This window comes from Lampris incognitus, chromosome 6, assembly GCF_029633865.1.
Source record: "Lampris incognitus isolate fLamInc1 chromosome 6, fLamInc1.hap2, whole genome shotgun sequence".
NCBI classification, from domain to species: domain Eukaryota; kingdom Metazoa; phylum Chordata; class Actinopteri; order Lampriformes; family Lampridae; genus Lampris; species Lampris incognitus.
In genome coordinates this window covers 68,459,355-68,486,788 of record NC_079216.1, presented here as the reverse complement: position 1 = coordinate 68,486,788, position 27,434 = coordinate 68,459,355, and the positions used below count along the sequence as shown (strand labels likewise).

Genomic DNA, 27,434 nt, shown 5'->3' with positions numbered 1-27,434 from the left:
GTGACCGTGAGTTATTCTGAGTTGGAGTAGAGAGAAAAAAGCAGATCAAGTCTTTCGCAAATAAAAATTCAGGCAAATATTATCATAAGGCCATTCGACTGCAATTTAGGTTGCTCGAATGAATGATTGCTTCATTCCACTCGCAAAACACTCTCCTCTTTCCTGCCGAGTTCCTACAGAGCTGTATTGTGCAGCCAGGGTGAGAGGGTGAAGGCTATCTGCTGGTTGCGGGAGATTTACCAGTTGTGTAGCGTTTTCATCTCTCATGTGCTCGCTACAGTCCCGCCACTTGTGCTTGCTTACAGTTAAACTAGAAACTGTATGAATCTCACTTTTCCTCAGTCTCACAAGATTGGTTTTATTTACTGTCGTTTCTCAAATCCATGTAAAAAAGACACGTCATAAAAATGATTAAGCTAATGCTGTTCATAATACATATTTACACCGAGACTGATTATATGCATGAAGCTTCATTTAGATAGTTCAGCTATGAAAGAGTAGTGGTTGTATAGTACCTGAAGAGGCAAATGGAAAGGGAATCACCAGTCCAGCGGCGTGATGGCGTTAGGGTCTGGCTGCAGGCCCTCTGCCGTTGGATCATAGGCCTTTAACAGCTGACACAGTCAGATGAATCCCACCTCCTCTGCATTAATAAACGGTTAGTCTGCTAATGAAGTGGTCTGTATTCATCTGGGTAATTCTCACAGAGTGGCCTTTCTGCATGTACTTGAACATGACTGTATCAAACTGTTCAACCAAGCTGTGGTGTTTGTGTGAGACGCGAGGAAAGGTGACTCTGACGCATCTGGGTGTGATTCTAGGCGATAATTAGATATGGAGATGAGGGAGTCCTAACTAATTACGTATGTGTACGCCAAGCACCCTTTCGGGGTGGGGAACGAGTTCCGGGTCTGTATGGGGGGCGTGAGTGAACTCAAACCATTTGGCAGGGTCAGAAATGCCCGCCCGACACGCGCGCGCCTGAGTGAGTGATGGAGTTTCGCCATTGGTCAGACGGCCGAGTTGGAGCTTCCCCATTGGCCGTTGCTCTTTCCAAACGAATCAGTGCAAACAGTTTTCTATTACGTCATCGGCTGTTCACGGAACCAATGGCAGAACAGCCGGTCAGGCTAAAGCAGCCGTTTACTACGTGTAGTGACGGGCCAGCCACTCACTGGGCTGTAACCCGTTCTGTTTGCCTCCTACTAAACGCAGCCAAGCGCGTCCTCGGCAGGTTCTTGTGTTTGTTGTGTTACGCATCTAAACTCAAAGCATCTTTACTGTCCCTTTGCAGCCAGTACATATAAAACCCTCACACAAAAACCAACACACTGCGGCAAATTCTACTGGAGTGTTCCTGCTCGAAGTCAGGGGGTTCATTTGCATATTACCCACGATGCAACTGAAGTGTCACTGTCTTGGTTATGTTGTGGGATGGTGAACATGTTAAAAACGGGCATATCTGTTACAGATAGCGGGGATGTGGGGGGAGGTGATGGGGACGTTACGAGAGAAGTTGATTAGACAACATGCTATTTCCCACCATGAGGGTAAAGAGGAGGCAAATAGATAAGGTCGCTTCTGTGGCCCAGAAAAGGAGACAAGCTGAGACCAATACCAACTTGTGTCTGTTATGACTAGCTTGGCTTACGGTCATTAAAAGCTTGCTTGTTAACTCTGAAAGGTTTGCTGAGAAGTCCATTATTTGACCACGTCACAATACGAACACCAAGGCAGACCTGACACATCACTAATGGACACAACAACAACAACAACAACAACAACAACAGGACATGGTGGGAAAGGAGAACCAAAGGAGTTCAGCTATACAGACCATGGAACAACCGATCTGCAGACAACACGGGCATACACCTGAATGGCAGCGGGGACAAAGTCAAGTCAAGTCCATTTTATTTGTATAGCCCAATCTCACAAATTACACGTGTCTCAGTGGGCTTTACAGCAACACAACATCCTGTGCTTAGACCAGGGGTGGGCAATCTTACCCAGAAAGGGCCGGTGTGGGTGAAGGTTTTTGTTCCAACCAAGCAGTTACACACCTGATCCCCCTAATCAACCAGTAGAATCTTTGCTGAGGAACTTGATCAGGAGACACAAGTGTGTAACTGCTTGGTTGGAACAAAAACCTCCACCCACACTGACCCTGTCTGGATAAGATTGCCCACCCCTGCCTTAGACCCTCTCGTCAAATAAGGAACAACTCCCTAAAAAACCTTTAACAGGGAGAAAACCAGGAAGAAAGCTCAGGGAGAGCACCAGAGGAGGATCTCTCTCCCAAGACGCACAACGTGCAATGATGTTGTGTTCACACAATTCACACGATACAACATTAAAAGAGGATAACACAATTATAATGGAACCATTAAAATTATGAAGAATACGATGCGCAGGATGCCAAGCAGTGTCCAGACGCCATCGGGAAACAGCCCAGGACCCGAACCACACGACCACCATCACCATGGAGACAAAAAAAAAACCCAGGATAACAAAATGATATGGATTTACAAGATATATAAAAAGAAAATGTGATGAGGGGATGCTAAACAGCGTCCACCGTCACCACGGAGACCTGGGAGGAGGACCGACTGTACGTGTACACAAGGGAGACTCACATGACACCATTCACACACAGAAGAAGAGAAAGGAGAAGACATCATTCAGAGAGAGAGAAAAGACGTGAGAGAAGAGAACAGCTTGCAATAGTCATTAGTCACAATCAATTAAGTCATAAATTAGTCATAATCTATACACTATAATCTCAATTAGTCATAATCTATACTCTACAATCTCAATTAGTTATAATCTATACACTATAATATCAATTAGTCATAATCCATACTCTATAATCTCAATTGGTCATAATCTATACACTATAATATCAATTAATCATATTCTATACACTGTAATCTCAATTAGTCATAATCTATACACTATAATCTCAATTAGTCATAATCCATACTCTATAATCTCAGTTAGTCATAATCTATACTCTATAATCTCAATTAGTTATAATCTATACACTATAATATCAATTAGTCATAATCCATACTCTATAATCTCAGTTAGTCATAATCTATACTCTATAATCTCAGTTAGTTATAATCTATACACTATAATATCAATTAGTCATAATCCATACTCTATAATCTCAATTAGTCATAATCTATACACTATAATCTCAATTAGTCATAATCTATACACTGTAATCTCAATTAGTCATAATCTATACACTATAATCTCAATTAGTCATAATCCATACCCTATAATCTCAATTAGTAATAATCTATACACTATAATCTCAATTAGTCATAATCTATACACTGTAATCTCAATTAGTCATAATCTATACACTATAATCTCAATTAGTCATAATCTATACATTATAATCTCAATTAGTCATAATCTATACACTGTAATCTCAATTAGTCATACTCTATACACTATAATCTCAATTAGTCATAATCCATACCCTATAATCTCAATTAGTCATAATCCATACCCTATAATCTCAATTAGTCATAATCCATACCCTATAATCTCAATTAGTCATAATCTATACACTATAATCTCAATTAGTCATAATCTATACACTGTAATCTCAAATAGTCATAATCCATACGCTATAATCTCAGTCATAATATATACACTATAATCTCAGTTAGTCATAATCTATACTCTTTAATGTTAGTTAGTCATAATCTATACTCTATAATCTCAATTAGTCATAACCTATACTCTTTAATCTTAGTTAGTCATAATCTATACTCTATAATCTCAATTAATCATAACCTATACTCTGTAATCTATACTCTATAATGTGGTGGGCAGAACAGTGGTTGGTAAATTCATTGAGACAGAAACCGACCCGCCATGCAGTACAGGTTGTGAAGCACTCAATTTAAAGGCAACTAATTGCAAAGGAAGTTTTGTGTCTCTTCGCCCTAACACAGGGCATCCTCAACCGACGACCCGAGGGTAACAGCTCAAACTCCGGCCGAAGGGGGGGGGGGGCTTGGCACGCCAGAAGGGAAGCAGCCTTTCTGAACACCCTCCTATTATAAAGGTCAGTAAACTGGGTTTGACTTCCCCCTGAACTCTTACTAGCCCATTTGATGAGCCTATCAAGCCTTTTCTTTTACTGGCCAGAGTCAAATGACCGACACAGGCAACAACACAGCACATGAGACCTGTTCAGTATAAACCTGTTCAGTAAAACCTGTTCAGTATAAACCTGTTCAGTAAAACCTGTTCAGTATAAACCTGTTCAGTAAAACCTGTTCAGTAAAACCTGTTCAGTATAAACCTGTTCAGTAAAACCTGTTTAGTAAAACCTGTTCAGTAAAACCTGTTCAGTAAAACCTGTTCAGTAAAACCTGTTCAGTATAAACCTGTTCAGTAAAACCTGTTCAGTAAAACCTGTTCAGTATAAACCTGTTCAGTAAAACCTGTTCAGTAAAACCTGTTCAGTATAAACCTGTTCAGTAAAACCTGTTCAGTATAAACCTGTTCAGTAAAACCTGTTCAGTAAAACCTGTTCAGTATAAACCTGTTCGGTAAAACCTGTTCAGTAAAACCTGATCAGTATAAACTTGTTCAGTATAAACCTGTTCAGTAAAACCTGTTCAGTATAAACCTGTTCAGTAAAACCTGTTCAGTAAAACCTGTTCAGTATAAACCTGTTCAGTAAAACCTGTTCAGTATAAACCTGTTCGGTAAAACCTGTTCAGTATAAACCTGTTCAGTATAAACCTGTTCGGTAAAACCTGTTCAGTAAAACCTGTTCAGTATAAACCTGTTCAGTATAAACCTGTTCAGTAAAACCTGTCCAGAATAAACGCGCGTCATCATCTGGGAGGAGACAACTAGTCCTAGCCGGAATGATGTTCCAGCATTGTCAAGGCGAGTGCTGTCAAAATACTTAAACAGGAAAGTATCTATATTTCGTCTTGTCGTATTTAATATAGATAGGAACGTCCCCGCGTCCTGTCTTGAAACCCCGGACCCCGCCCCCTCGTCGTATGCTCCGCCCCTTCTTGCCAGTAGGCGGAGCCTGCGCGCTGTCCCGTTTTCCCGGATTTGAAACGATGTCCTGATTCCGCCGCGCGTGTCTGGAGGTGTCGGCGTCACGTATTGTCTCGTTTCTCGCCCCCGCCGAGTCAAAGCAGGGCAGCCCCGCAACCGCCGCCGTCCTCCCAAATAACCCAACCGCCGCCGCCGCCGCCTCCTCCGCCTCCTCCTCCATGAATCTGGGCTTTGCGCCCCGGCGCCCCGGCTCCAGCCATGTCGGCGAGCAACGCAGCGGCGGGCGGCGGTGACAGGACCACAGGCGAACGGACAGGTAACGAACTTGACTAACGACAGAAACCGGGTTTGGACCCAGAACAGCCCGTGCTTTATAGTCCCGCCCGGTAGCTTGCGATGCTGCCGTTACCAGCGCGGCACATCGGGGAGAAAGCCGATGCGGCTTTGGTTCAGTTCACTGAGCTTAACTTGGCGCCTGTGGAAAGTAGGTCAGTAGACCAGTAGAGCCGCACCGCGTCCCCGCTGCGCCTCTGAGGGACGAGCCGACCCGAGCGCGACCCAAGGAGCCACATAAGGCCCCTACACCAAGCCCCGACTCGCGGACAAGTTGGTCGCTCGCCGTGTTAAGCTGAGCGCCGCGGTCCAGCAGAGCCGGGGAGCTAGCTTAGCATGCCGGCTGACCGCAGCGGTCCGGCAGAGCCGGGGCAGCTAGCTTAGCATGCCGGCTGAACGCAGCGGTCCGGCGGAGCCGGGGCAGCTAGCTTAGCATGCCGGCTGAACGCAGCGGTCCGGCGGAGCCGGGGAGCTAGCTTAGCATGCCGGCTGAGCGCAGCGGTCCAGCGGAGCCGGGGAGCTAGCTTAGCATGCCGGCTGAGCGCCGCGGTCCAGCGGAGCCGGGTAGCTAGCTTAGCATGCCGGCTGAGCACAGCGGTCCAGCGGAGCCGGGGAGCTAGCTTAGCATGCCGGCTGAGCGCCGCGGTCCAGCGGAGCCGGGGAGCTAGCTTAGCATGCCGGCTGAACGCAGCGGTCCAGCGGAGCCGGGGAGCTAGCTTAGCATGCCAGCTGAACGCAGCGGTCCAGCGGAGCCGGGGAGCTAGCTTAGCATGCCGGAACGCAGCGGTCCAGCAGAGCCGGGGAGCTAGCTTAGCATGCCGGCTGAGCGCCGCGGTACAGCAGAGCCGGGGAGCTAGCTTAGCATGCCGGCTGAACGCAGCGGTCCAGCGGAGCCGGGGAGCTAGCTTAGCATGCCGGAACGCAGCGGTCCAGCAGAGCCGGGGAGCTAGCTTAGCACGCCGGCTGAACGCAGCGGAGCCGGGGAGCTAGCTTAGCATGCCGGCTGAACGCCGCGGTCCAGCGGAGCCGGGGAGCTAGCTTAGCATGCCGGCTGAACGCAGCGGTCCAGCGGAGCCGGGGAGCTAGCTTAGCATGCCGGCTCGGTGCCGGCGGCGCGTACCGTGCTAGCAGGCCCCTTTTCCCGAACCACCGCCTCAAGTCGAGTGACAGTCTCGTCGCGCGAGCGTGTGAACTGGGCCGTAGCCTTGTGTGTTGTCGGCTTTACTCTTGTTTTGTCTGCTCGTGCGACTGACGAAACGACGCGACGTGGTCTAGAGAAGCGCCGGATGCTGTGGCCTAGAAGCCGCGCGCAATTGCGCGGGGCGGGCGGCCGGCCGGCCGGCAGTCGCTGCAGCGCTCGGTGTGGCATGGGGTCTCCTGTCGTCGTACCGGATCCGAACGTTTAAAACGGTCCCCGTTTATCTGTAGGTACCGGACTTCTGTGTGTTCTTGTCGAGCCCTCGTCAGGTGCGGATCTGGTCTGATGTGAACTCGTCGGTGTCTCGGTCTGCCCCAGAAAGGACCGTCGCCAACACCGCAGTTTCTGAAGTCTGTCACGTAGCAACAGCTCTTCCCTAGCGACCATATGCTGACCGCCACTGTTGGCTAATAACACAGGACGAGGTGGACCGGGTCTGGAGTGCGGAACCCGAGTGGACCGGGTGTGGAGTGCGGAACCCGAGTGGACCGGGTCTGGCTTTGGTTAATACGTTATTCGCGGTGGTAATTCTGACGGTGTCGTCACCGTTGAATAGTCCCCCCATCTTCTGCACGGGGGGCTTAAACGTGACCTTCTGTTTTGCCCTTTGCGTGTTCTCGTTTTGTGAAGTAGTGGACCTCGTGGTACAGTTGGATCGTTAAACGGTTTGTGGCTACAAACAGACCTGTTACTGCGCATATACATAGTTGGTTGTTGTGTACGCGTGGGAAATGTGTAACCACTGCAAAATGCCTGCCCGTGTTCAGATGACTGCGGGTTTGTGTTGGGAAGTGTATTGCTGGTGTTCAGCGATGCTCTTTCTTGTCATGCTGCCTCAGTCATGCACCGAGTGTTATATAACATGTAGGTCAACTCAGACACACTGCTTATTGGTCTTTGTCCCCTTTCATAGAGTCTTCGTGACTTTATTATAATCTGTACAATGCCTATGTATGTTTACATACATAGGTATTATACGTTTATGTGACATAGGAGCTCAGACGGCAGCGTAATGTTATTCTGTAGAATAAAGCAAAAGTGTGTGTATGTTCTTGTCGGTATTTCACAACAGATCGACGTAGTTATCATGTCATGATGCGCTGTAAATTCCAGATCTAGTCAGTACCAAAACAATAACTGGAATGCTAAATTACATACATTTGTATGTGTGCATATACAAACGTCAGATACATACAAACATTGAACTATTGGTCTAAATGTTGAGAAGACATTGTCTTTCGAATGTCTGGTGGAGGGAATCTCTTTGAAGGGCACTCTGACTAACGAAATAAGAAACAGCACAGTTCTTGGAGAAAATATGTGGGCTTGCTGAAAGTGTTTGCAAGGTGGCAACTAGGCAGTCACTAGTCATAAAATCACGAGAGTCAATAAAGAGTTGAGGGATGAAAAAATGAAGAAGGAAGGAGTAGAGCCCATAACCCCCCCCCCATGAGTTTATAACAAAGGACAGCTTTATAAAGATTAGTTAAACCTTCAGTGTGGAAGTTTTGTCTCTCCCTTCTGGCAATGACAGTAATGACTTCTCTTCTTTCAGCGCTCTCTGACGAGGAAAAGCTACATCAATAGTTATCCGTGTTTGCCCTCGCCGTCAACCGTTTTTTGTTTTTTACTTGAATCCTTCCTTTGAACGCCAAGTTTCTTTTTTCTCTGGAGCATCAGAAACTTTCCTTGGACCCTTCTTAGGTTTTTCCACCATAGCTTCCAGGCCCGGAAGCTTTCTGGCAGAAAGCCCTGAAGACAAGCCAATTAGAGGCTTGCAAACGCTTTCATACAGTCCTTGCTGGCTGACGTAAAACGCATCACTACACATCACCTCCAGTGCGCCAGTATGGGAATGCAGCACAGGAATGTCGCCACAGACACAGATTTAAAACAATAGTTACGCACTGTAACTCTAGCTTCTCGAGTATAAGTGTAGCCCTCTAAGGCTATCGCTAGTGGGTTTATTACTCGCGCCCCTGCACAGCACTAAAGAAAACTTTAGCCCACAAACCCCACTTATGGCCGCGACTCGACTATATATTGAATCAAGGCTGTATAATCGGCTTCCATAACAGCTTTTTCTTCAGCTATTATGGAGCGAGTGGGGCCCAGATCTTAGAGGGCTGCATCTATACGCATAGAATTTAGAGTTACATTACCTAACTATCGTTCTATTTCGTATAGGCTTCGCCCTCTATTGCTAGTGGGGTAAGGGTGAAGCAGGATATGGTCTATGCCACACTGGGTCCGTCCGGTACCACAAGCACAAACGTAAACCTACTTCATCACTGTACAAAAACTCCTCAAGCTGGCACCTCACAGAGCCCCATACTTGCCTAATGACACAACATGGGGGGGGGGAGATAAAGGCTGGTACAATAGCGCCTACTGCTGTGAGGAAGTAGAGATGAAGGTTACACACTGTAACAGTCCAGCGAGGAGCAGAGTAGGGGTGTACAAAATCGCTCACTATGCACCTACGCAAAATGGAGAACGCGCCACTGAATCCCCGTGATCAGTCATCCAGTCAGTACACTCACTACAGAATGAGTCATAGAAAAACGGGAGAAATCCTGTAAATAAAAACAAATGAAAGGTCAAGGGGAAGACCATGAAGCTGCAGTGCAAATGTCATCCACAGTCATTCCTCCGTGCAAAGCCATGGAGGATGCAGTCCCCTTGGTGGAGTGCGTGTTGATGCCGTCCTGGGAATCCAGCCCGGGAAACAAGTTGTGACACCAGCTCGCATAGCCAGTGAGACAGGTGCTGTGGAGACAGAGGAAGCCCCTGAGATTGCTCAACTGTAATGCACAAGCAAATGCTGGGAACGGCATAGGACAGTCGTGTGTGTAACATAGCAAGACAGCAGAGGAGATGCAAGATGGCTTCCTCCGAATTATGAGGAGGGGGAAAAAATACTTCCAGAGTCACCACTCTTGACCTAAAAGAGCTACCTATGCGCTTCAGCGTAAAAGCCGGGTTAGGAAGCAAAAGTGCCGAGCTGCTGTATCCCTGTATCCTGAGTCATGATGGAGCCACTGAGAGGGCAGGCAAATCACTGACTCTCTTTGCAGACGTTAGTGCCAAAAGCAGAGCCTTCTTAAGTGACAAAAACTTAAGTGACACCTGGTCCAAAAGGCTCAAAAGGAGCCTTACCTATCGCAAGTAAAACCAGCGGTAAATCCCACTGAGGGGCTAGAGAATGTGACACTGGGCGGTGTCTCCGTATGCCTCTCAAGAAGTGTTTCACCAGCAGGTGACTGAACACCAAAATAGCGGCAACATGGCAGCCACCATGCTAACCGCTAAACTCCTGTCCACTACCGGTTGCAGGAATGAAACCACGTGAAACAGGGAGCACGCAGTGGGATCCAAGCTCTTCTCTGTACACCAGCGCTGAAAAGCCATCCAATTGGCTGCTCAAGGAGCTCTGGCGGACGCGGCTCTGGCACTCTGAATAGTACGCACAATGTTCTGTGAGAGGCCTAGCCTCTCTAAGCGTTCCAGTTCAGCAGCAAAGTCCCCAAATGCTGGCCTATCATTGGGTAATCCCTGATCGCTCCCTCTGCCTAGGAGAGAGCGTTCCCCCGCAAAGGGAGTTCCCAAGGCTGGCTTGACAGCAGATGCTGTAGGTATGAGAACTACACAGCGCCCGTGCGTTCTGGGGCTATTAATATCCCCGGAAGCCGCTCTTCCCATATCCGGTCCAAGAACCGAGGGATTAGCAGAACTAGTGGAAACGCATAAAGGAGCATCTTGGGCTACGGTCGATGCGCAAATGCGTCCACCCCCAGTGGAGGATTGTCCTTCGCGCTTTGACGAGGGCCCCCTCTCGACATAATGTCTGCCCGTCTGTTCAACTTGCCAGGAATATACACCGCTCTGATGGAGGGTAGGTGTGTGTGAGCCCAGCACAACAGCCATCTGGCTATGCTGAGAAGCTGTGCTGAATGCACACCCCCCCTCCCCGGTGATTTATGTAGGCTTGATTCTGAGTGAAATACTGAACTACTTCCTTCACTGTAATTGGCTCCAGCGCATTTATGTGGAGAGACGTGAGCCAGCCACTGTCCCTCACCCACCCGAGACAGGCACGTTCCTCCCCACCCTGAGAGAGATGCTTCTGTGAGTACCAAGATGTATGACGTAGCTCTACCCAGAGGCACCTCCACTGACAGGACATGGGGATTTCTCCACTAGGCTACATCTGTACTACAGAGGGAGGAATGCAAATCATGTGTCTTCGCTGACGCAGAGTTCTCTGTAGCCTCCGCATATGGAGGAGGCCCAGGTGGACTCACAATGTGCCCCGCCGCCGTCATGCCCAGCAGTCACATGACAGAGAGAGCTGTTACCACCATTTGAGGTGCGACATGGCAGAGAAGAGCCGTCAGTGCCTCCACACTGTTAAGAGTCTTGCCCTCATGTTGACTTGAGTTCAACTCCACTCCCACATAAATGACAAGCTGAGAGGGAAGCGGAGAGCTTTTCTCCTAATTTATTGTGAAGCCCAGGCTTGATAGATAAGACACTAATATTGTCGTCTGTACAGTGGCTTCCTCCCTGGAGCAGGCAGGCAAAAGTAGGTCATCCAGATAAAATAATACCCTCATCCATAATGGCTCCAGAGTCATCTCCGCACATTTGGGAAATGTGCGTGGAGCCAGGGAGTAATCAAACAGCAGACAGCTGTATTGATACTGTACTCCCTGGAATGAAAAACACAGGAATTTCCTGTGTTTTGGGATGGCGGAGATGTGAAAATACACGTCTTTCAGGTCTACGGAAGTGAAGCAGTTGCCCTTGTGAACATCTTCCAGCACCTGTTTGATCGCCAGCATGCGAAACAGTCTGTTCATTATCAATCTGTTGAACAGAGACAGATCGAGAATGGGCCTCATTTCCCCCATCTTTTTCGGGACCAGGAAATAGCGAGAGTAAAAACCTTGATTTTTTTCGCCCTGGGGAACCCTGGAAATGACGTCTTTATCAGGAGCTCTTGAAACTCCGATTGAAGAGCGAGGCAATGATCCTGAGATGAAAGGGTTGTCTCTAGTATCCCACTGAACCGTGGAGGGGGGTGAGGTGAACTGTAGTGTGTAGCCTCTGTTGATTAGCCCTCTCATCAGCAGTTCATTGAACATATGCACCACCACTCTGAGAAGTGCTTTGATAGCAGGCGTGCATGAGTCTTTTGCGCCGCGGTTTTCATGTGAGCGAGCCAAACCAGAGCCACTGTTGCCTTAACCGGAGGGCTCTTCGGTGCAATCCATGGGGGGCTCGTATTGAAAGGGCTGGTTGGAACACTCCAGCGGCTACGTTGCGCACAAGCTCACTGCTGGGGGGAGCGTGCTGAGCAAGGGCTGTAGCGTCTTTCTTTTCATAAATTTGTCGTTCAGGAAAGGAAAACTCGGTAACGCTTTGGTATGGGGAACATAAAAAAACTAAATTACTAGTGAATTAGTAATGATCAAGATGTCACTTTAGTATGGGGAACATATTCTAACTAACAAAAACTTAATTTAGAGTAATTGAACACTATGAACACTTGTTGTTTTGTGTGTTGTTATGTAAGAACAGACCATATTCATTAAGTGTTAGTAAGGGAGAATAACTCTTCTTGTGGTACTACCACCTTATAAAGGCCATACTAAGCAAAGCATATTGAGATGGTACTACTAATAAGCAATAATTCTGAGGTTATAGAGGGAAAACTCATAGTTAATGGCTTACTGGTTGTATAATAAGGCCATGCAGAATAAGGCATTAATGAGTACTTAATAATGACCAATTAAGAGCCAATATGTTGCTAATTTGCATGCTAATAAGCACCTAATTAATGGTGACTACGTTCCCCATACTAAAGTGTTACCGAAAACTCATTAATGTGACGCAACAGCGCACTCACATCCCAAAGTGGATGGGAGGAGCCGGTGCTGACAAGTGAAAGAAAGCATGTGAGCGCTGTCAACACAAGGTGGATTGTCGGCACTTGTGGACTCATCATCACACATTTCGGTAAAAAAGAAATTACGTGTGGAAGAAAACTCCGATTGGGAGCCTCAATCAGTTCCTTCTTCTTCGACACCTCTGGGATTGCTGCAGATATGTATAGTTCGATGGATCGTGGTCTGCCACACCGCAACTCTGGCCTGGGAGTCCACAGGAGAAGCACACAGCATTCAAATGGCGCTGGTGGCCCTACTGAGCTTTGCCGCTTTCTCCGGGGGCAGCTCAGGTGTCTGGACAGCCAACTTACTCAGTGAAAAGGCTAACAAAGAGATGTTGTTCGCTGCTGCCGATGCTTGGAAAGTGCACTGGTGCACCAAATCCACTAACCGGGCCATCAGCTGGTCCCAGGGGGAGGGCGGTACCGACCGACGACCCAGCAGGCCTGTTTCTTAACCCTAAACAAAGGCAGTCAGCTTGAGCTCCAGGGCAGGAACAGGAGGAAAGCCATGCTATGAAAAGGCCTCCGCCTTGGTGATAGGCACAAAGGTGGAGACGGGGGTCCGCAGGTTCCTGGGGTCTGATGCCGCCCCTTCCTGATATCTCTTAATGGCTGGAAAACGAGGCCAGACAGGGTACTATCTAGCCACCTGCACTTGAGGGAAAACCCCGCCCATGTTGTCCGGAGGAGCAGTCTCCTGCTCTGGTGGCACAATAAGGCCCTTGTAGGCCACCGCTCTTAATAATGCCTTGTAGCTCGCAAACGAGGCCTCCTATCTGCGGCCTGGTGATGGAGGCAGAGAAGGAGACCCTAGGGTCCCATGGGCATTTATCCTGTGGAGCACTGGCAAACTTCCCTCCTCCGGGCAGAGGAGGGAAGTCAGGGTTCATCCCCATGGTGATCCGTGAGTGGAGAGGGTGGCGTCATCCGACTCCAGCTCATCCTTGGGATCCAACAGGTGCAAGGCTTCGTCCACGAAAAGGTGTCTTGCACCGGCCATACATCTTTGGCTGTGACAGCGAAGGCGTCCGCTCTCCCCTGTTTCTGCTTGGGGAAGACATGAGCAGTGGGGGCATGTCACTTGAGGAGTAAGCGCCAGGCCTGCGTGTTCTGGAACCAGGCAACCTTCACAGGCAACATGGAGGTTGAAGCCCATAATGTATCCTGCTTTGCAAGAAGGACACAACCAGACACTGCCGTCAAACTTGATTGGAGACATCTTCGCTTACTTCTTTTTCTTCTAAAGTCTTCTCCGGTGCTTGCAGCGGTAACTGAAGAAAAATGGGAGCCGATTATACGGCCTTGATTTAATATATAGTCGAGTTGGGGCCCACAACTTTATACAGACAAGGACAGTTTGAGTCAGTGGCTTGTTTCATGGAATACATGATAGCAAGTGTAGGTATGTGTCCATATAAGTTGGAAAATAATTTAAAGAATATTAGATGCTGATAAAAAGTCAATAAAATTTAGGGATGGATACTGAATTGACTGCCTAGCTGGAGAAATGTACGGTTACTGACTGCCTAGCTGGAGAAATGTATGGTTACTGACTGCCTAGCTGGAGAAATGTACGGTTACTGACTGCCTAACTGAAGAAATGTATGGTTACTGACTGTCTAGCTGGAGAAATGTATGGTTACTGACTGCCTAGCTGGAGAAATGTATGGTTACTGACTGCCTAGCTGGAGAAATGTATGGTTACTGACTGTCTAGCTGGAGAAATGTACGGTTACTGACTGCCTAGCTGGAGAAATGTATGGTTATTGACTTGCCTAGCTGGAGAAATGTATGGTTATTGACTGCCTAGCTGGAGAAATGTACGGTTACTGACTGCCTAGCTGGAGAAATGTACGGTTACTGACTGCCTAGCTGGAGAAATGTACGGTTACTGACTGCCTAGCTGGAGAAATGTACGGTTACTGACTGCCTAGCTGGAGAAATGTATGGTTACTGACTGCCTAGCTGGAGAAATGTATGGTTACTGACTGCCTAGCTGGAGAAATGTATGGTTACTGACTGTCTAGCTGGAGAAATGTACGGTTACTGACTGCCTAGCTGGAGAAATGTATGGTTACTGACTGCCTAGCTGGAGAAATGTATGGTTACTGACTGCCCAGCTGGAGAAATGTACGGTTACTGACTGCCTAGCTGGAGAAATGTATGGTTACTGACTGCCTAGCTGGAGAAATGTATGGTTACTGACTGCCTAGCTGGAGAAATGTATGGTTACTGACTGCCTAGCTGGAGAAATGTACGGTTACTGACTGCCTAGCTGGAGAAATGTATGGTTACTGACTGTCTAGCTGGAGAAATGTACGGTTACTGACTGCCTAGCTGGAGAAATGTATGGTTACTGACTGCCTAGCTGGAGAAATGTATGGTTACTGACTGCCCAGCTGGAGAAATGTACGGTTACTGACTGCCTAGCTGGAGAAATGTATGGTTACTGACTGCCTAGCTGGAGAAATGTATGGTTACTGACTGCCTAGCTGGAGAAATGTATGGTTACTGACTGCCTAGCTGGAGAAATGTACGGTTACTGACTGCCTAGCTGGAGAAATGTATGGTTACTGACTGCCTAGCTGGAGAAATGTACGGTTACTGACTGTCTAACTCGTAGTTCATCTCTCGTTGCCCCATCCACCTCAGCTATGTTATGTATGCTAGCAGCCCACAGCCCACATGGAGTTAACTGAATTATACAAACATGGGTTGATGAGTAAAAGTAACGCTCTGTTCAGATATGAGAAAATACAGCAATGTTAATTCTGTTCTTAATTTGTTGGGGTTTTTTTCTCTTAAAAAAAACAACAACAAAAAGAACCGATAAGAGTACCGTTAAAGTACCGGATTGATAAGCAGTATTGGTAAGAGTAGTAGTACCATTAAAATCGTGAGGATACCCTTCCCTAGTAAAAGTATGTAAATTGATGATGGATGATGTTGAATGAAGAGCTGAAGTCCGCAAACAATATTCTGCCATAGGTTCCTTGCATATAGAAGCCAAAGTTTTACAGGCCCATGTTGACTGCATCCTCCACTAAAGGTGGAGAGACACTATACAACTTTTAAATTCCTAACAGATATGAAGACTGGGCATCGGCGTCTCACACTGACTGACAGACTTTTTTTGTAGATTGTTTATGACTGAAAAACTGGGGATTGCACACCTACAACTAACAACTACACGTCAAGACGAGGATCACACTACCCAGCTTGTAGCTGACACCTGAACCAAACTGAACGCACCAAACTCGTGAAAGACGAGCTCTTGGGTTACTACAAGACGCTGGTAGCAAAACAAACATAAGGCATTTTTCTTTTTCTTTTTTTTTTGTCCATGCAGTTATGGTAGGTCTTGCAATTCACGTTGTACTGGCACTTATGTTCTGACACAATTCATAATAATAATGGGTTACATTTATATAGCGCTTTATCTAGACATCCAACACACTTCACATTGAAGGGGGAAACCGCCACTAATGTGTAGCACCCACTTACTTAGGTGATGCACCAGAATGCTCACCCCACATCAGCTTGAGGTGGAGAGGGAGGACTTACTGAGTGAATTACACAGGGGGGTGATTAGGTGGCCAGGTGGAGAGAGCCAGGTTGGGAATGTTGCCAGGACACCAGGGAACCCCCTACTCTGTGATAAGTGCCATGGGATCTTTAATGACCACGGTGAGTCAGGACTTATGTCTCATCTGAAGGACAGCGTCTCCTACAGCACAGCGTCCCTGTCACTGCACTAGGATTTTTGTTGTTGTTGTTGTTTTATTAGGACCAGAGGAAAGACTGCCCACTAATACCACTTCCAGCCGCAGCAACCCATTTTCCTGGGACGTCTCCCATCCAAGTACTAGCCAAGCCCACACTTGCTTAGGTTCTGTCATGCAGCAGAACCAAGGTGCAAGTTGGTATGGCTGCTGGCATCCAATCAGTTAACTTTTGTGTGCTCCAGTGCACCTGCGGATTGTTCCCATATCTGCGCCATTTTCCTTTCCCTATTTCCAGTATTTATATTTTTTCTCACTCTTAATTTTCATTAATTATTGGCAATGTCCATTTATATTGGTTTCGTTGACCAGCATACACTAATCTATTGCATCCAGGTTCCAGCTGTACAGGTCAAACATGTTAGATGTGATCGTAGTGGCTCAGACTCACCTGAAACTATACTTAGCATAAAAAGTAAGGAAATGTGTTTTTGGTAGAGTATTTCTTTGTTGTAGCAATGCTTCTTGGCAATAAATCTTATACCGTTGGAAAGCCTGTTTATTTGACTTTTAAATGGGGCCACATTTGTAAGGAACATGCATTTGTAGGATGAGCAGCGGAGCTCAGTATGTGGGTTGTGCCCAGGAAAAATTTGCCAAATCTTCTCTGCCAATGCCAAACAGCTTATTTTGCTGTTGCTATTGACTCTTGTTTTGAGCTTCTGGTACCCCAGGTGCTGACAATCAGGTGCCTGATATAAGATTTACTGCCAAGAAGCATTGTTACAACAAAGACATAATCTACCAAACACAAATGTTCTTACTTTTTGTGCTAAATTTAGATTGGGAGGAAAGAGATTGGTCCATATCAAGTGGCAACCGCTGCAGCTGAAAGTTAAAGCCAATGCAGAAGTTCCTTAAGTTGCAGTTCCGACATGGCCACTAGGTGTATGGCTCTAAAAAACTTTTGGTCCATAAGTTCACTAGGGAATTCCCAACTTCTGCTTACAAATAACAGTCAGTCTCTTTTTTTTTTCCTACAATAAGTTGGGGTCTCAGTTGCTAGTTTCGCGTAGAGCCTGGCATACAGTGCAAGGGTGGTGTTTTGGAAAAATAATTTTTCCGTTGAGAAGATATTAAGCATTAAAAAAGTGGTTTGTAGGGGACATGTCTGCCTTGATTGACAAGTCTGTCAGTCTGTCTGGCACCATGGTTTCATCCCAGTTTCATGCATAGTCCACTCTGTTGGCCAAATTTGAATTTTCTGGCTCTAACATTTGACAAGATGGCGGCGAGCATAAAGCCAAACATTAGGCTTCAGTGTGCCCCTTCAGAAACCAATGGGTGATGTTAAAGGCACTACATCCACCTTTTTTTATACAGTCTATGGTCTGTACCCCTTACACTTATCGATTTTTCTGTGCCAACTGTGCACTCCGACTGCCTTAAAATGTGTATACTTGCACAGACTGCCCGATTGTGAATCCTGGCTATAAGTGGGGTAAGAGTTGGGTAGTGTAAGCAGTTTGCTCTGTAGGGAAACTGGGGGGGTCCAGCAGAGGATCTGTGAAGGCTTGTTGGTAGGCAAGCTTAGGTCTCTCAAAGGGTGAAAAGTACAGAAGTCTTGTGACCCAGTTAAAAATTTCTTTAGATGGGGCCAGTTGGTTAGCACAGTGGTTTTCAAACTATGGTTCGCAATTCCAGGGGGCCAAGCGGGTTACAGGATGTCTACATATAACACATTTTATTTGGAGACAGAATTTAAATAAACAAGAACTACTAGGCAATCGTAGTTAAGCCGGACCGCATGTCATGCCGGGGAGCCGCCAGAGCATGTGTCCCTCCTGTGCTTGTATTAGTCTTCTTTCCCGGTGCCCCTGACTTGCATTGTAGGATGAATATCGATTCATCGTCAACGTAACTGTGAAAGCTGTTCAGTAAGGTCTAAGATCTGGGCTGGAACAGTGTAGGTCCAACTTTGCTCGCCTCACCGCGTCCTCCTTCCCAGTCCTTACACTCACAGGCGGCGACGTTACTGTTGAAAAATTACCAAGTTGATGAACCGATGCATGATTTTTGTTTTTTGAGGCGAGACTCTTGGCTGAATAAATACGGACCTGTCAGAACTGTTTTTTGTTCCGGTGAAGTGGTCTATTTATAATGTTTGCTATTGGCCATTTGTCCTTTTGTCGTCCTGACAACCAGGAAATTAAACTTGTAGTGATTTGAAATGGAACAGTCTTTGCACCAAAATGATTAATTTTTTCAGCGAGTCCAATAGCTACAAGATTGCTTTAGCAAGGCATTATGTTGTTCATAGGGGAAGTTTTGAGAAACGGTGCGTTGTCGGTTATCTAGATGACAGCCCAGTGATGAGCACCCCCCACCCACTGTTGAGCTTGTGTGTGTGTGTGTGTGTGTGTGTGTGTGTGTGTGTGTGTGTGTGTGTGTGTGTGTGTGTGTGGCTAACCTTTTGTGCATGCGTGTTTCAACAGTGGGGTGTCAGTCAGTAAGAAGGGATTTTCAGAACCATAGGCTGCACAAATTCAATTTTCTCTAGCTATCCATTTTTGTTATGAGAAATTAAATCACAAATAGTTGTAATTTAATTTAAACTAGTGAAGACACCAGTTATTTATGCAAGAAATTAAGTTGTTTATACCAGAAATTCAGATCTTGATAACTAGTCCAAATTATGATTTTCCCCCATTCATTTCAATGAGAGTTGGAATTTTAACTAGGGGAGTTGCCCGGTGTGGATATGGGGGATTCACTTGATATATATCTAAACTTTGTTCGTTGATAACAGATATTCAGTTTTAATCAATTGAAATGTCAGTTATTGATATGAGAATGCCAGTTGTTGACATCAGAAATTGCATTTTGATATAAAGAAATACATTCCAAATGTTTATCAAAACCGTCAACAATTTTAACCAGTTAATACTTAATGTCTGATAGCAACTATCAGTTATCAGTAATTACATTTATGAAAGTCAGTGATTGCAGTTCACGCCCAAATATTTCTAGTTATTTGGATACCATGACTATTTTGCAAGTGTTTTATCTTGTTTCTTTGTCAGAAGCATCTCTTACTGACCCGTTTGTGGCCTATTCTGACCACATGATTGCGTACACAGTCTTGCACGACGCCAGCGTCATTCTGATATACTTCATTATCACCTGAATCTGTCCAGCCTTGCCGTTCTGGTGGTAAGCAGTTCAGAGAAACTTACACAAGGCGGGGTTGTGGAAGAAGACATGAGTAATTGAAGAATGGTCGTAAATCTGGGGCAGATGAGTGAGCCATTGGGCCCATCGGTTTCTCGATAAGAAAGACCAGAACCACTGACGTGCCAGTTGAAAGGTTTCATTGAAACTGGGTGAAGTTCTCTGAGTGAATTGTCCCCTGTGTGTGAAAACCTCCACCTTTTATTGCCGTGGGCAGGTCAAAGCAGGAGGGCTTGTGAGTGGCGCAACCTCTCATTGAAGGATGGAGGACGGCTGAGCGAGTCAGTGAGCAGGTTTACTGGCCGAGTGTGCGTCATCTAGTTCCCCTCACCCAAACCCTTTAATCCTGTAGATCTTTACTTGAGCGAACAGGATTAAAAATCAGGTTGTTGCTGATTTGTTGATGGCTATTTGGGTCACCGGGTCTGTAGAACAGAGTTAAAAATAGGTGCGTGTTTGTGAGCAACACTTGACCAGTGTCACACTGAGCTCTCTCACTCTCGCTGTCACGCCGCCCACCTGAATGTGTGGGGTCAACTAGGGCGGCAGGTCAAGACTCGGTGATTGAACACAGGCTTTCAAACTGACCGCACCGAGATCAGCACTGAGTGTGTGTGTGTGTGTGTGTGTGTGTTGTGTTGTGTGTGTGTGTGTGTGTGTGTGTGTGTGTCAGAGCTTTAATCAAAAACTAACAATTTCTGCTTTGCTGATCTGAAACAAGATTATATAATTTATTTCCCAACACAAGTCCAAAAAAAAATAATTCTTTGGACCCCCCCCCCCCCCCATTTACCCCACTTTTTGAAGCCATGCCGGTCTCTGCTCCAACCCCTCTGCCGATCCGGGGAGGGCTGCAGACTACCACATGCCTCCTCCATACATGTGGGGTCACCAGCCGCTTCTTTTCACCTGACAGTGAGGAGTTTCACCAGGGGGACGTAGCACGTGGGAGGATCAAGCTATTCCCCCCAGTTCCCCTTCTCCCCCAAACAGGTGCCCCGACCGACCAGAGGAGGCGCTAGTGTGGCGACGAGGACACATACCCACATCTGGCTTCCCACCCACAGACACGGCCAATTGTGTCTGTAGAGAAGCCCGACCAAGCCGGAGGCAACACGGGGATTTGAACGGGCGATCCCCGTGTTGGTAGGCATCGGAATAGACCACTACGCTACCCGGATGCCCAAGTTTTGCAAATTTTGACAAAGTACATATTTCTCGATATTTGGTATGTCCGCTCTGTTGAATTTGAGAGTCCATATTCCAGCGGTGCTCTGAGAGCATTACAGGGGGGTGTGCTTTGCCTCTTCCCTTGCCAAATGTTCTCGTATTTCCAACAGGGTTAAAGTCTGATGACTGTGGAGGAAAAGTCATACAAGTCAACACACCTTGCTCCTCCTTGGCAAAGGGTTGATGGGCGTCTCCAATCACTGTCCTGATAGAAAATGAGTCCTCTGCCCCGTGACAAGGGACAAGATAAGGCACGCTGTTGTAGCCCACATCTCTTTGGTGGGTGTGTAGTTGGCCTTGGGGATAAGCAATACAGCCCCGAACCGGAAAATTGCCAACATGTGTGAAAGTACAACTGAATTAATTGTTCATTTACCTGTCCCCCCACACAAGTCTAACGAATCCTGACTCTTGTAAACAAGACTCTACCAGTCTTCAACAGGGGAATTTACTTTAACCTTAGTAAGACCTGATGTCTGTGTTTATCCGCCAAGCCACAGTACATACAGGTTAGCTGTATGTAGTAAATAGGGAGTCTAATGGCTTGTCAGTATTTCATGTGAAATACCTTGTCAGTATGCCATGTGAAATACCTTGTCAGTATTTCATGTGAAATACTTTGTCAGTATTTCATGTGAAATACTTTGTCAGTATGCCATGTGAAATACTTTGTCAGTATTTCATGTGAAATACTTTGTCAGTATTTCATGTGAAATACCTTGTCAGTATGCCATGTGAAATACCTTGTCAGTATTTCATGTGAAATACTTTGTCAGTATGCCATGTGAAATACCTTGTCAGTATTTCATGTGAAATACTTTGTCAGTATTTCATGTGAAATACCTTGTCAGTATGCCATGTGAAATACCTTGTCAGTATTTCATGTGAAATACTTTGTCAGTATGCCATGTGAAATACCTTGTCAGTATTTCATGTGAAATACTTTGTCAGTATTTCATGTGAAATACTTTGTCAGTATGCCATGTGAAATACTTTGTCAGTATGCCATGTGAAATACCTTGTCAGTATTTCATGTGAAATACTTTGTCAGTATGCCATGTGAAATACCTTGTCAGTATTTCATGTGAAATACTTTGTCAGTATTTCATGTGAAATACCTTGTCAGTATTTCATGTGAAATACCTTGTCAGTATGCCATGTGAAATACCTTGTCAGTATTTCATGTGAAATACCTTGTCAGTATGCCATGTGAAATACCTTGTCAGTATTTCTTGTGAAATACCTTGTCAGTATGCCATGTGAAATACCTTGTCAGTATTTCTTGTGAAATACCTTGTCAGTATGCCATGTGAAATACCTTGTCAGTATTTCTTGTGAAATACCTTGTCAGTATGCCATGTGAAATACCTTGTCAGTATTTCATGTGAAATACTTTGTGTTCAGCCTTTGACAGTTAATTTCATGAGTGACTGTATTGGAGGATTCTGTTAGCATACTACTTAATTTTTTTAAAGGGTCTTCCTTTTTCTTTTTTTTAGCCCCCCCCCCTTTTTTTTTCTTCTCCGCAATTTTATCCGGCCAATTACCCCACTCTTCTGAGCCGTCCCGGTCTCTGCTCCACCCCCTCTGCCGATCCGGGGAGGGCTGCAGACTACCACATGTCTCCTCCCATACATGTGGAGTCGCCAGCCGCTTCTTTTCACCTGACAGAGAGGAGTTTCACCAGGGGGACGTAGCACGTGGGAGGATCACGCTATTCCCCCCAATCCCCCCCCCCGAACAGGCGCCCTGACCGACCAGAGGAGGCGCTAGTGCAGTGACCAGGACACATACCCACATCCCGCTTCCCACCCACAGACACAGCCAATTGTGTCTGTAGGGACGTCCAACCAAGCCAGAGGTAACACGGGGATTCGAACAGGCGGTCCCCATGTTGGTAGGCAACGGAATAGACCGCTACAGTACCCGGACGCCTTTTTTTCTTTCTTTCTTTTTTTTTTTTTTTTTTACATTTTCATTGAGACACTTGATAGATATAGATGGAAGGTTTCAGCAGATTATTGGTCCAGCAGCTTATCGTATGTCAGTTCAACGTTAAGAACCTGAAAACTGTAAATTGGTGCCTCCCAGCATGTCAGCACATGGTCTTATTATGGCTGTTTTAATCATTCACTATTCAGAACTTTTCTGAAATTTAGAGACATTTGTCTGCAGCATTCTGGGAAGTCACAATGAGCCTCATAACAACACCTCTGTTGCTGAAACTGGTGAGGTGACGTGAGCGTGGGTTGATTTTAAAGATATGCTGTTTAAGATGGACACCCACAAACACACAAGGTATCTGAATCAAAACATAAAAGTAGGGGCATCCGAGTAGTGTGGTGTTCTATTCCATTGCCTACCAACATGGGGATCCTGGTTCGAATCCCCGTGTTACCTCCAGCATGGTCGGGCGTTCCTACAGACACAATTGGCTGTGTCTGTGGGTGGGAAGCCGGATGTGGGTATGTGTCCTGGTTGCTGCACTAGCGCCTCCTCTGGTTGGTTGGGGTGCCTGTTTCGGGGGGGGCAGGGGGGAATAGCGTGATCCTCCCATGTGCTTCATCCCCCTGGTGAAACTCCTCACTGTCAGGTGAAAAGAAGCGGCTGGTGGCTCCACATGTATGGGAGGAGGCGTGTGGTAGTCTGCAGCCCTCCCCGGATCAGCAGAGGGGGTGGAGCAGAGACCGGGACGGCTCAGAAGAGTGGAGTAATTGGCCAAATACAACCGAGCAGGAAAAAAAGGGAAAAACAAAACAAAAACGGGGTCTTTCTATTAGGTGCTAGAATTATGGAGCACCTGGGTGCCATGGGGGGGCATTAGGTGGCAATGCCCTCTTAGTCTGGCTTTTCCCCCCTACAGTTTTGAACTAAAGTTACTGTCAAGTCTGTTGGAGCACATTTGAGCACAATGCTTGTTTGTGTTTTTTTATAGATAAATTCAGTGTTCATGGGAAGAGCAAAGGGGGGAAATTGGGGGTTTAAAATGCACATGAAGATTTGCCATGGCAGCGTGTGGCACCATCTTGCCTCACTGAAGCGTTATTAAAGCATTACATGGAGGCATAGTCAAGGAGGTGAAGGTGGTAACCTGTTAGAACAACCTGATGGTTTCCTGCTGCCCACAGCTAAACACTGTTGATGTCGCTGTGTTGCAATTCAGAACTCTTGAAACCACAACAGCATACGGTTTCAGCTGTTTTTTTTCTTATTGCTTCGCTTCCAGGTTCAGAATGGCTTTGTTTGACAGATAAACGGCATGAAAGTCCTACCACCTTCACCCCTAGCTACAGTGTAGCTCTAGGTGAGCCTGTTGTTGTCTGTGTTTTTCAGAAGATGTGCTGTTGGAGGGAAGCCAAAGCCCTTCTGTCTCGCTGCCCATCCTAATGACCCCAACCTCAGCTGCTGGCATGTCCTCGAGTATGGAGATGCCAAGGAAGCGGAAGGGCAGTATGGACAACCAGTAAGTTTTGGCTGGATTGGTGCATTTTATTACCCGTTATGAAGATAATTTGTAAATCATCAGCCTGTAACTGATGTATCCCATCATCAGAAAAGATAGTTACCATTCTACTGATAGCCACACACTTTGTTCCTAGGGAAACAAAGATGGCTTCCATTCTTGATGTGGACATGGAAGATGACCGAGACAGGTACAATACTAGTCAAGGACTCTTGGAGCAGATCTGTTTATTCTTTAGTCATCCATATTTGCAAAGTGTTGACAGATACACAGACACACACACACACACATTATATACGTATATATATTTATTTTTATTTTTTTTACATGTTTGTATGCATGTATGTCTTATAGGTCAGAAGGGGAAGACCAACATGTCAAAATTAAGTGCTTCAGGTATTTGCTCTTAAATCCTCACCAAGACCACTGCACACACACAAGTAATTCATAGTACACTGCTTTGAGTATTACTGACATACTTCGAGTGTAAATCCTGTAAGTTGTAATAAATTATGTATATGCTTCGTGTTTGTACACATTTCTTCCTATGCTTAGGGGTCTAGCTTCTATTTCCAATTCCCTTTCTCTGCAGGGAGCCCCACAGCCAGATTGAGAAGCGGCGAAGAGACAAAATGAATAATCTCATTGATGAGCTGTCGGACATGATCCCCACCTGTAACCCCATGTCTCGCAAGTTGGACAAACTGACCGTACTTAGAATGGCTGTGCAGCACCTCAAATCTCTCAAAGGTATCATACCATTGAATGGCGATGATGAATGAAGTCGTAGCCTTTTGTTCATGTTTGGATTGATTGTGCTTGGTGATATCATGACAAAGCTTCCACTGTGTGTTGGCTGTCTTGCACTGCAGCGCTCATGAGAGAACCATATTTTTAATTTGTCTCTGTTCTCCAGGTTCAGCTAGTGCTTTTTCTGAAGCCAATTACAAGCCTTCATTCCTTCCTGATGAAGAACTCAAACACCTTGTCCTCAAGGTACACACGATACTGTATACACACGCCAACACAAACACCGTGCAAATGAAATGCAGTCCCCGCCCGTCTGCAGTTCATAACTGCAGCCTTTTTCAAAGTGTCTCAGACCAAACTGTGCTCGCCAGACTTGTCAGACCAATGAGAACTCTTTGTCCAGAGGCAAATGTGTTGTGTTGCATATGACAACACGATCCCTACAACAGCCTGTATCAAAGCTTTACTGGACTGAAAAACTCTTTTTTTGAAACGCATTTTCAGAGTAAAAGACTTCACACCAGAAGTTAATTGTGAACATATGTACTGGGGCACTTAAATTCTGGTGCCACTGTGATTTATTCTCTCACCTTTTTTTTTGTTGTCATGCATTAATAATGCCGTTAACATGCTGCTCGTGCTCTACTGCACAGGCGGCAGATGGGTTCCTGTTTGTCGTGGGCTGCGATCGTGGAAAAATAGTTTTCGTCTCAGAGTCCATCACCAAGATACTGAACTATAGTCGGGTAACAAATGCTTTTGTTCTTGTATCTTAGACATTTATTAGTTCCACAACTCAGGTCACCACTTGATGTTTGTAGTAATTGTAAAGCCAGCGCCTTACTACCCATTTTTACCCCCCCCCTCCCCCATGGCTCTTGGCCACCAGAATCTTTATCGCTGAATTTAAGGTGGTTTGTTTTTATGGCAAGTTGTACACAGGTGGGGGTGGGGTTGCATTAGAAGAGATTGCCTGGGGACCTTTTGATATTGATGTTTATCAGTAAGGGGATGTAATCCGTTGATGACTAAACCGTTTTCTCTGCAGGCGGAGCTCATTGGACAGAGTCTGTTTGATTACATACACCCGAAGGATATGGGAAAAGTGAAAGAGCAGCTTTCAGCCTCTGAGTTGTACCCCCGCGAACGGCTTATTGATGCTAAAAGTAAGGCATTAAGTGTGTGTGTGTGTGTGTGTGTGTGTGTGTGTGTGTGTGTGTGTGTGTGTGTGTGTAATAAATATTCCTGCTTTGTCCCCAGCTGGTCTACAGGTCCAGGCTGACCTCCCAGTTGGTGCAGCACGGCTGTGTTCTGGTGCTCGTCGATCCTTTTTCTGCCGCATGAAGTACAACAAGATCTCTGTTAAAGTGGAAGAAAAGGAATTCCAGGCCAGTACCTCAAAAAAGAAAGGTACAGGAGGGTAACACTCAGTTGTGTATTCAGTGTTTTAATGACTAGCCAGTAGTTTGTTTTGCTTTACTACTAAGTTAACCATTATCAAGTGCTTTATCTTTTACAAGTGTTTGTATGGAGAAGTTTTCTGATTTAATGGTTTACCTTTGGTTTGGGGCATGCTTGCTTTTAAGAGTCCCAGAAGTATTGCACAGTCCACTGCACAGGCTACATGCGCAGCTGGCCCACCAGTCAACTGGGGGTGGAGGGAGAGGCCGATGCGGATAAGGACAGCTCTCATTTCAGCTGCCTGGTGGCCGTAGGACGTGTCCACTCCCATACAGCCCCCCAGGTGAACGGAGAGGTTCGGGTTAAACCCACAGAGTTCATCACGCGCTATGCCATGGATGGCAAGTTCACCTTTGTGGATCAAAGGTAGCAGTCATATATGTGCTACATACGAGCTACATTTCCTGATGTGGTTTATGTTTATGTATCATATATGTGCTACGTACAGGCTACATTTCTCCACGTGGTTTTGTTTAAGATAAAGTTGTGCAGTTGTGTAAAGGATGTGCATGGTTTGCAGTTGTTGCAACTTGCAGTTGTTTTTAAAAGTGAGGCTGTGTAACATGTAAAAAGTGCATCTCTTCTATGTATATGGAATTATACTAATGATCTGCCAATTTTTTGTCCTTAATTTTAAGTACAACTTTTGAAAATAAATCTTTTTAAGAGGCGCCAGATTTTTATCATACTAAAAAAGTTGGTAAGAACTGAAAAGTTAGTATGTTTTTGAGAGCATGATATGAAGACGATATGTGCTAAATTTCTATAAAACTTCTGTATTTCATATTAACGTTAGGAAATGGTGTGCAATGCATTCAAGTTCATAAGTTGTGATAGTCATGAATAATATTTGATTATGCCCACTCTGACTGCATTGTAGGAGTCTACTGAGAACACAGTAAGTTAAGTGAGACACCAAGTACTATCATTTTGTTGAAATGTTTTTAATATCTGAAAAGTAGCCTTTTGCAGATTTCAGATTTATGTTGAAATGATTAAGAGTCAGAATGAGAGTGTGTCCCATGATAGCCCGCTCTTTTAACCAGTCCT

The 27,434-nt window shown here is 45.8% G+C and overlaps 1 protein-coding gene across 1 annotated transcript in view; it reads left to right on the top strand.

The window, feature by feature from the left end:
- Positions 1–5,135: 5,135 nt before the first annotated feature.
- The window catches only part of bmal2 (basic helix-loop-helix ARNT like 2), a 28,827-nt gene continuing 6,528 nt past the window's right edge, over positions 5,136–27,434 (top strand). Inside the window, exons 1-10 of the mRNA XM_056282737.1 lie at positions 5,136–5,359; positions 24,044–24,173; positions 24,310–24,363; positions 24,528–24,569; positions 24,766–24,923; positions 25,090–25,169; positions 25,577–25,669; positions 25,972–26,089; positions 26,184–26,333; positions 26,510–26,750. Coding sequence (XP_056138712.1) covers positions 5,302–5,359; positions 24,044–24,173; positions 24,310–24,363; positions 24,528–24,569; positions 24,766–24,923; positions 25,090–25,169; positions 25,577–25,669; positions 25,972–26,089; positions 26,184–26,333; positions 26,510–26,750 — 1,124 coding nt within the window. The 5' untranslated portion in view covers positions 5,136–5,301. The remainder of the gene's footprint in view (positions 5,360–24,043; positions 24,174–24,309; positions 24,364–24,527; positions 24,570–24,765; positions 24,924–25,089; positions 25,170–25,576; positions 25,670–25,971; positions 26,090–26,183; positions 26,334–26,509; positions 26,751–27,434) is intronic.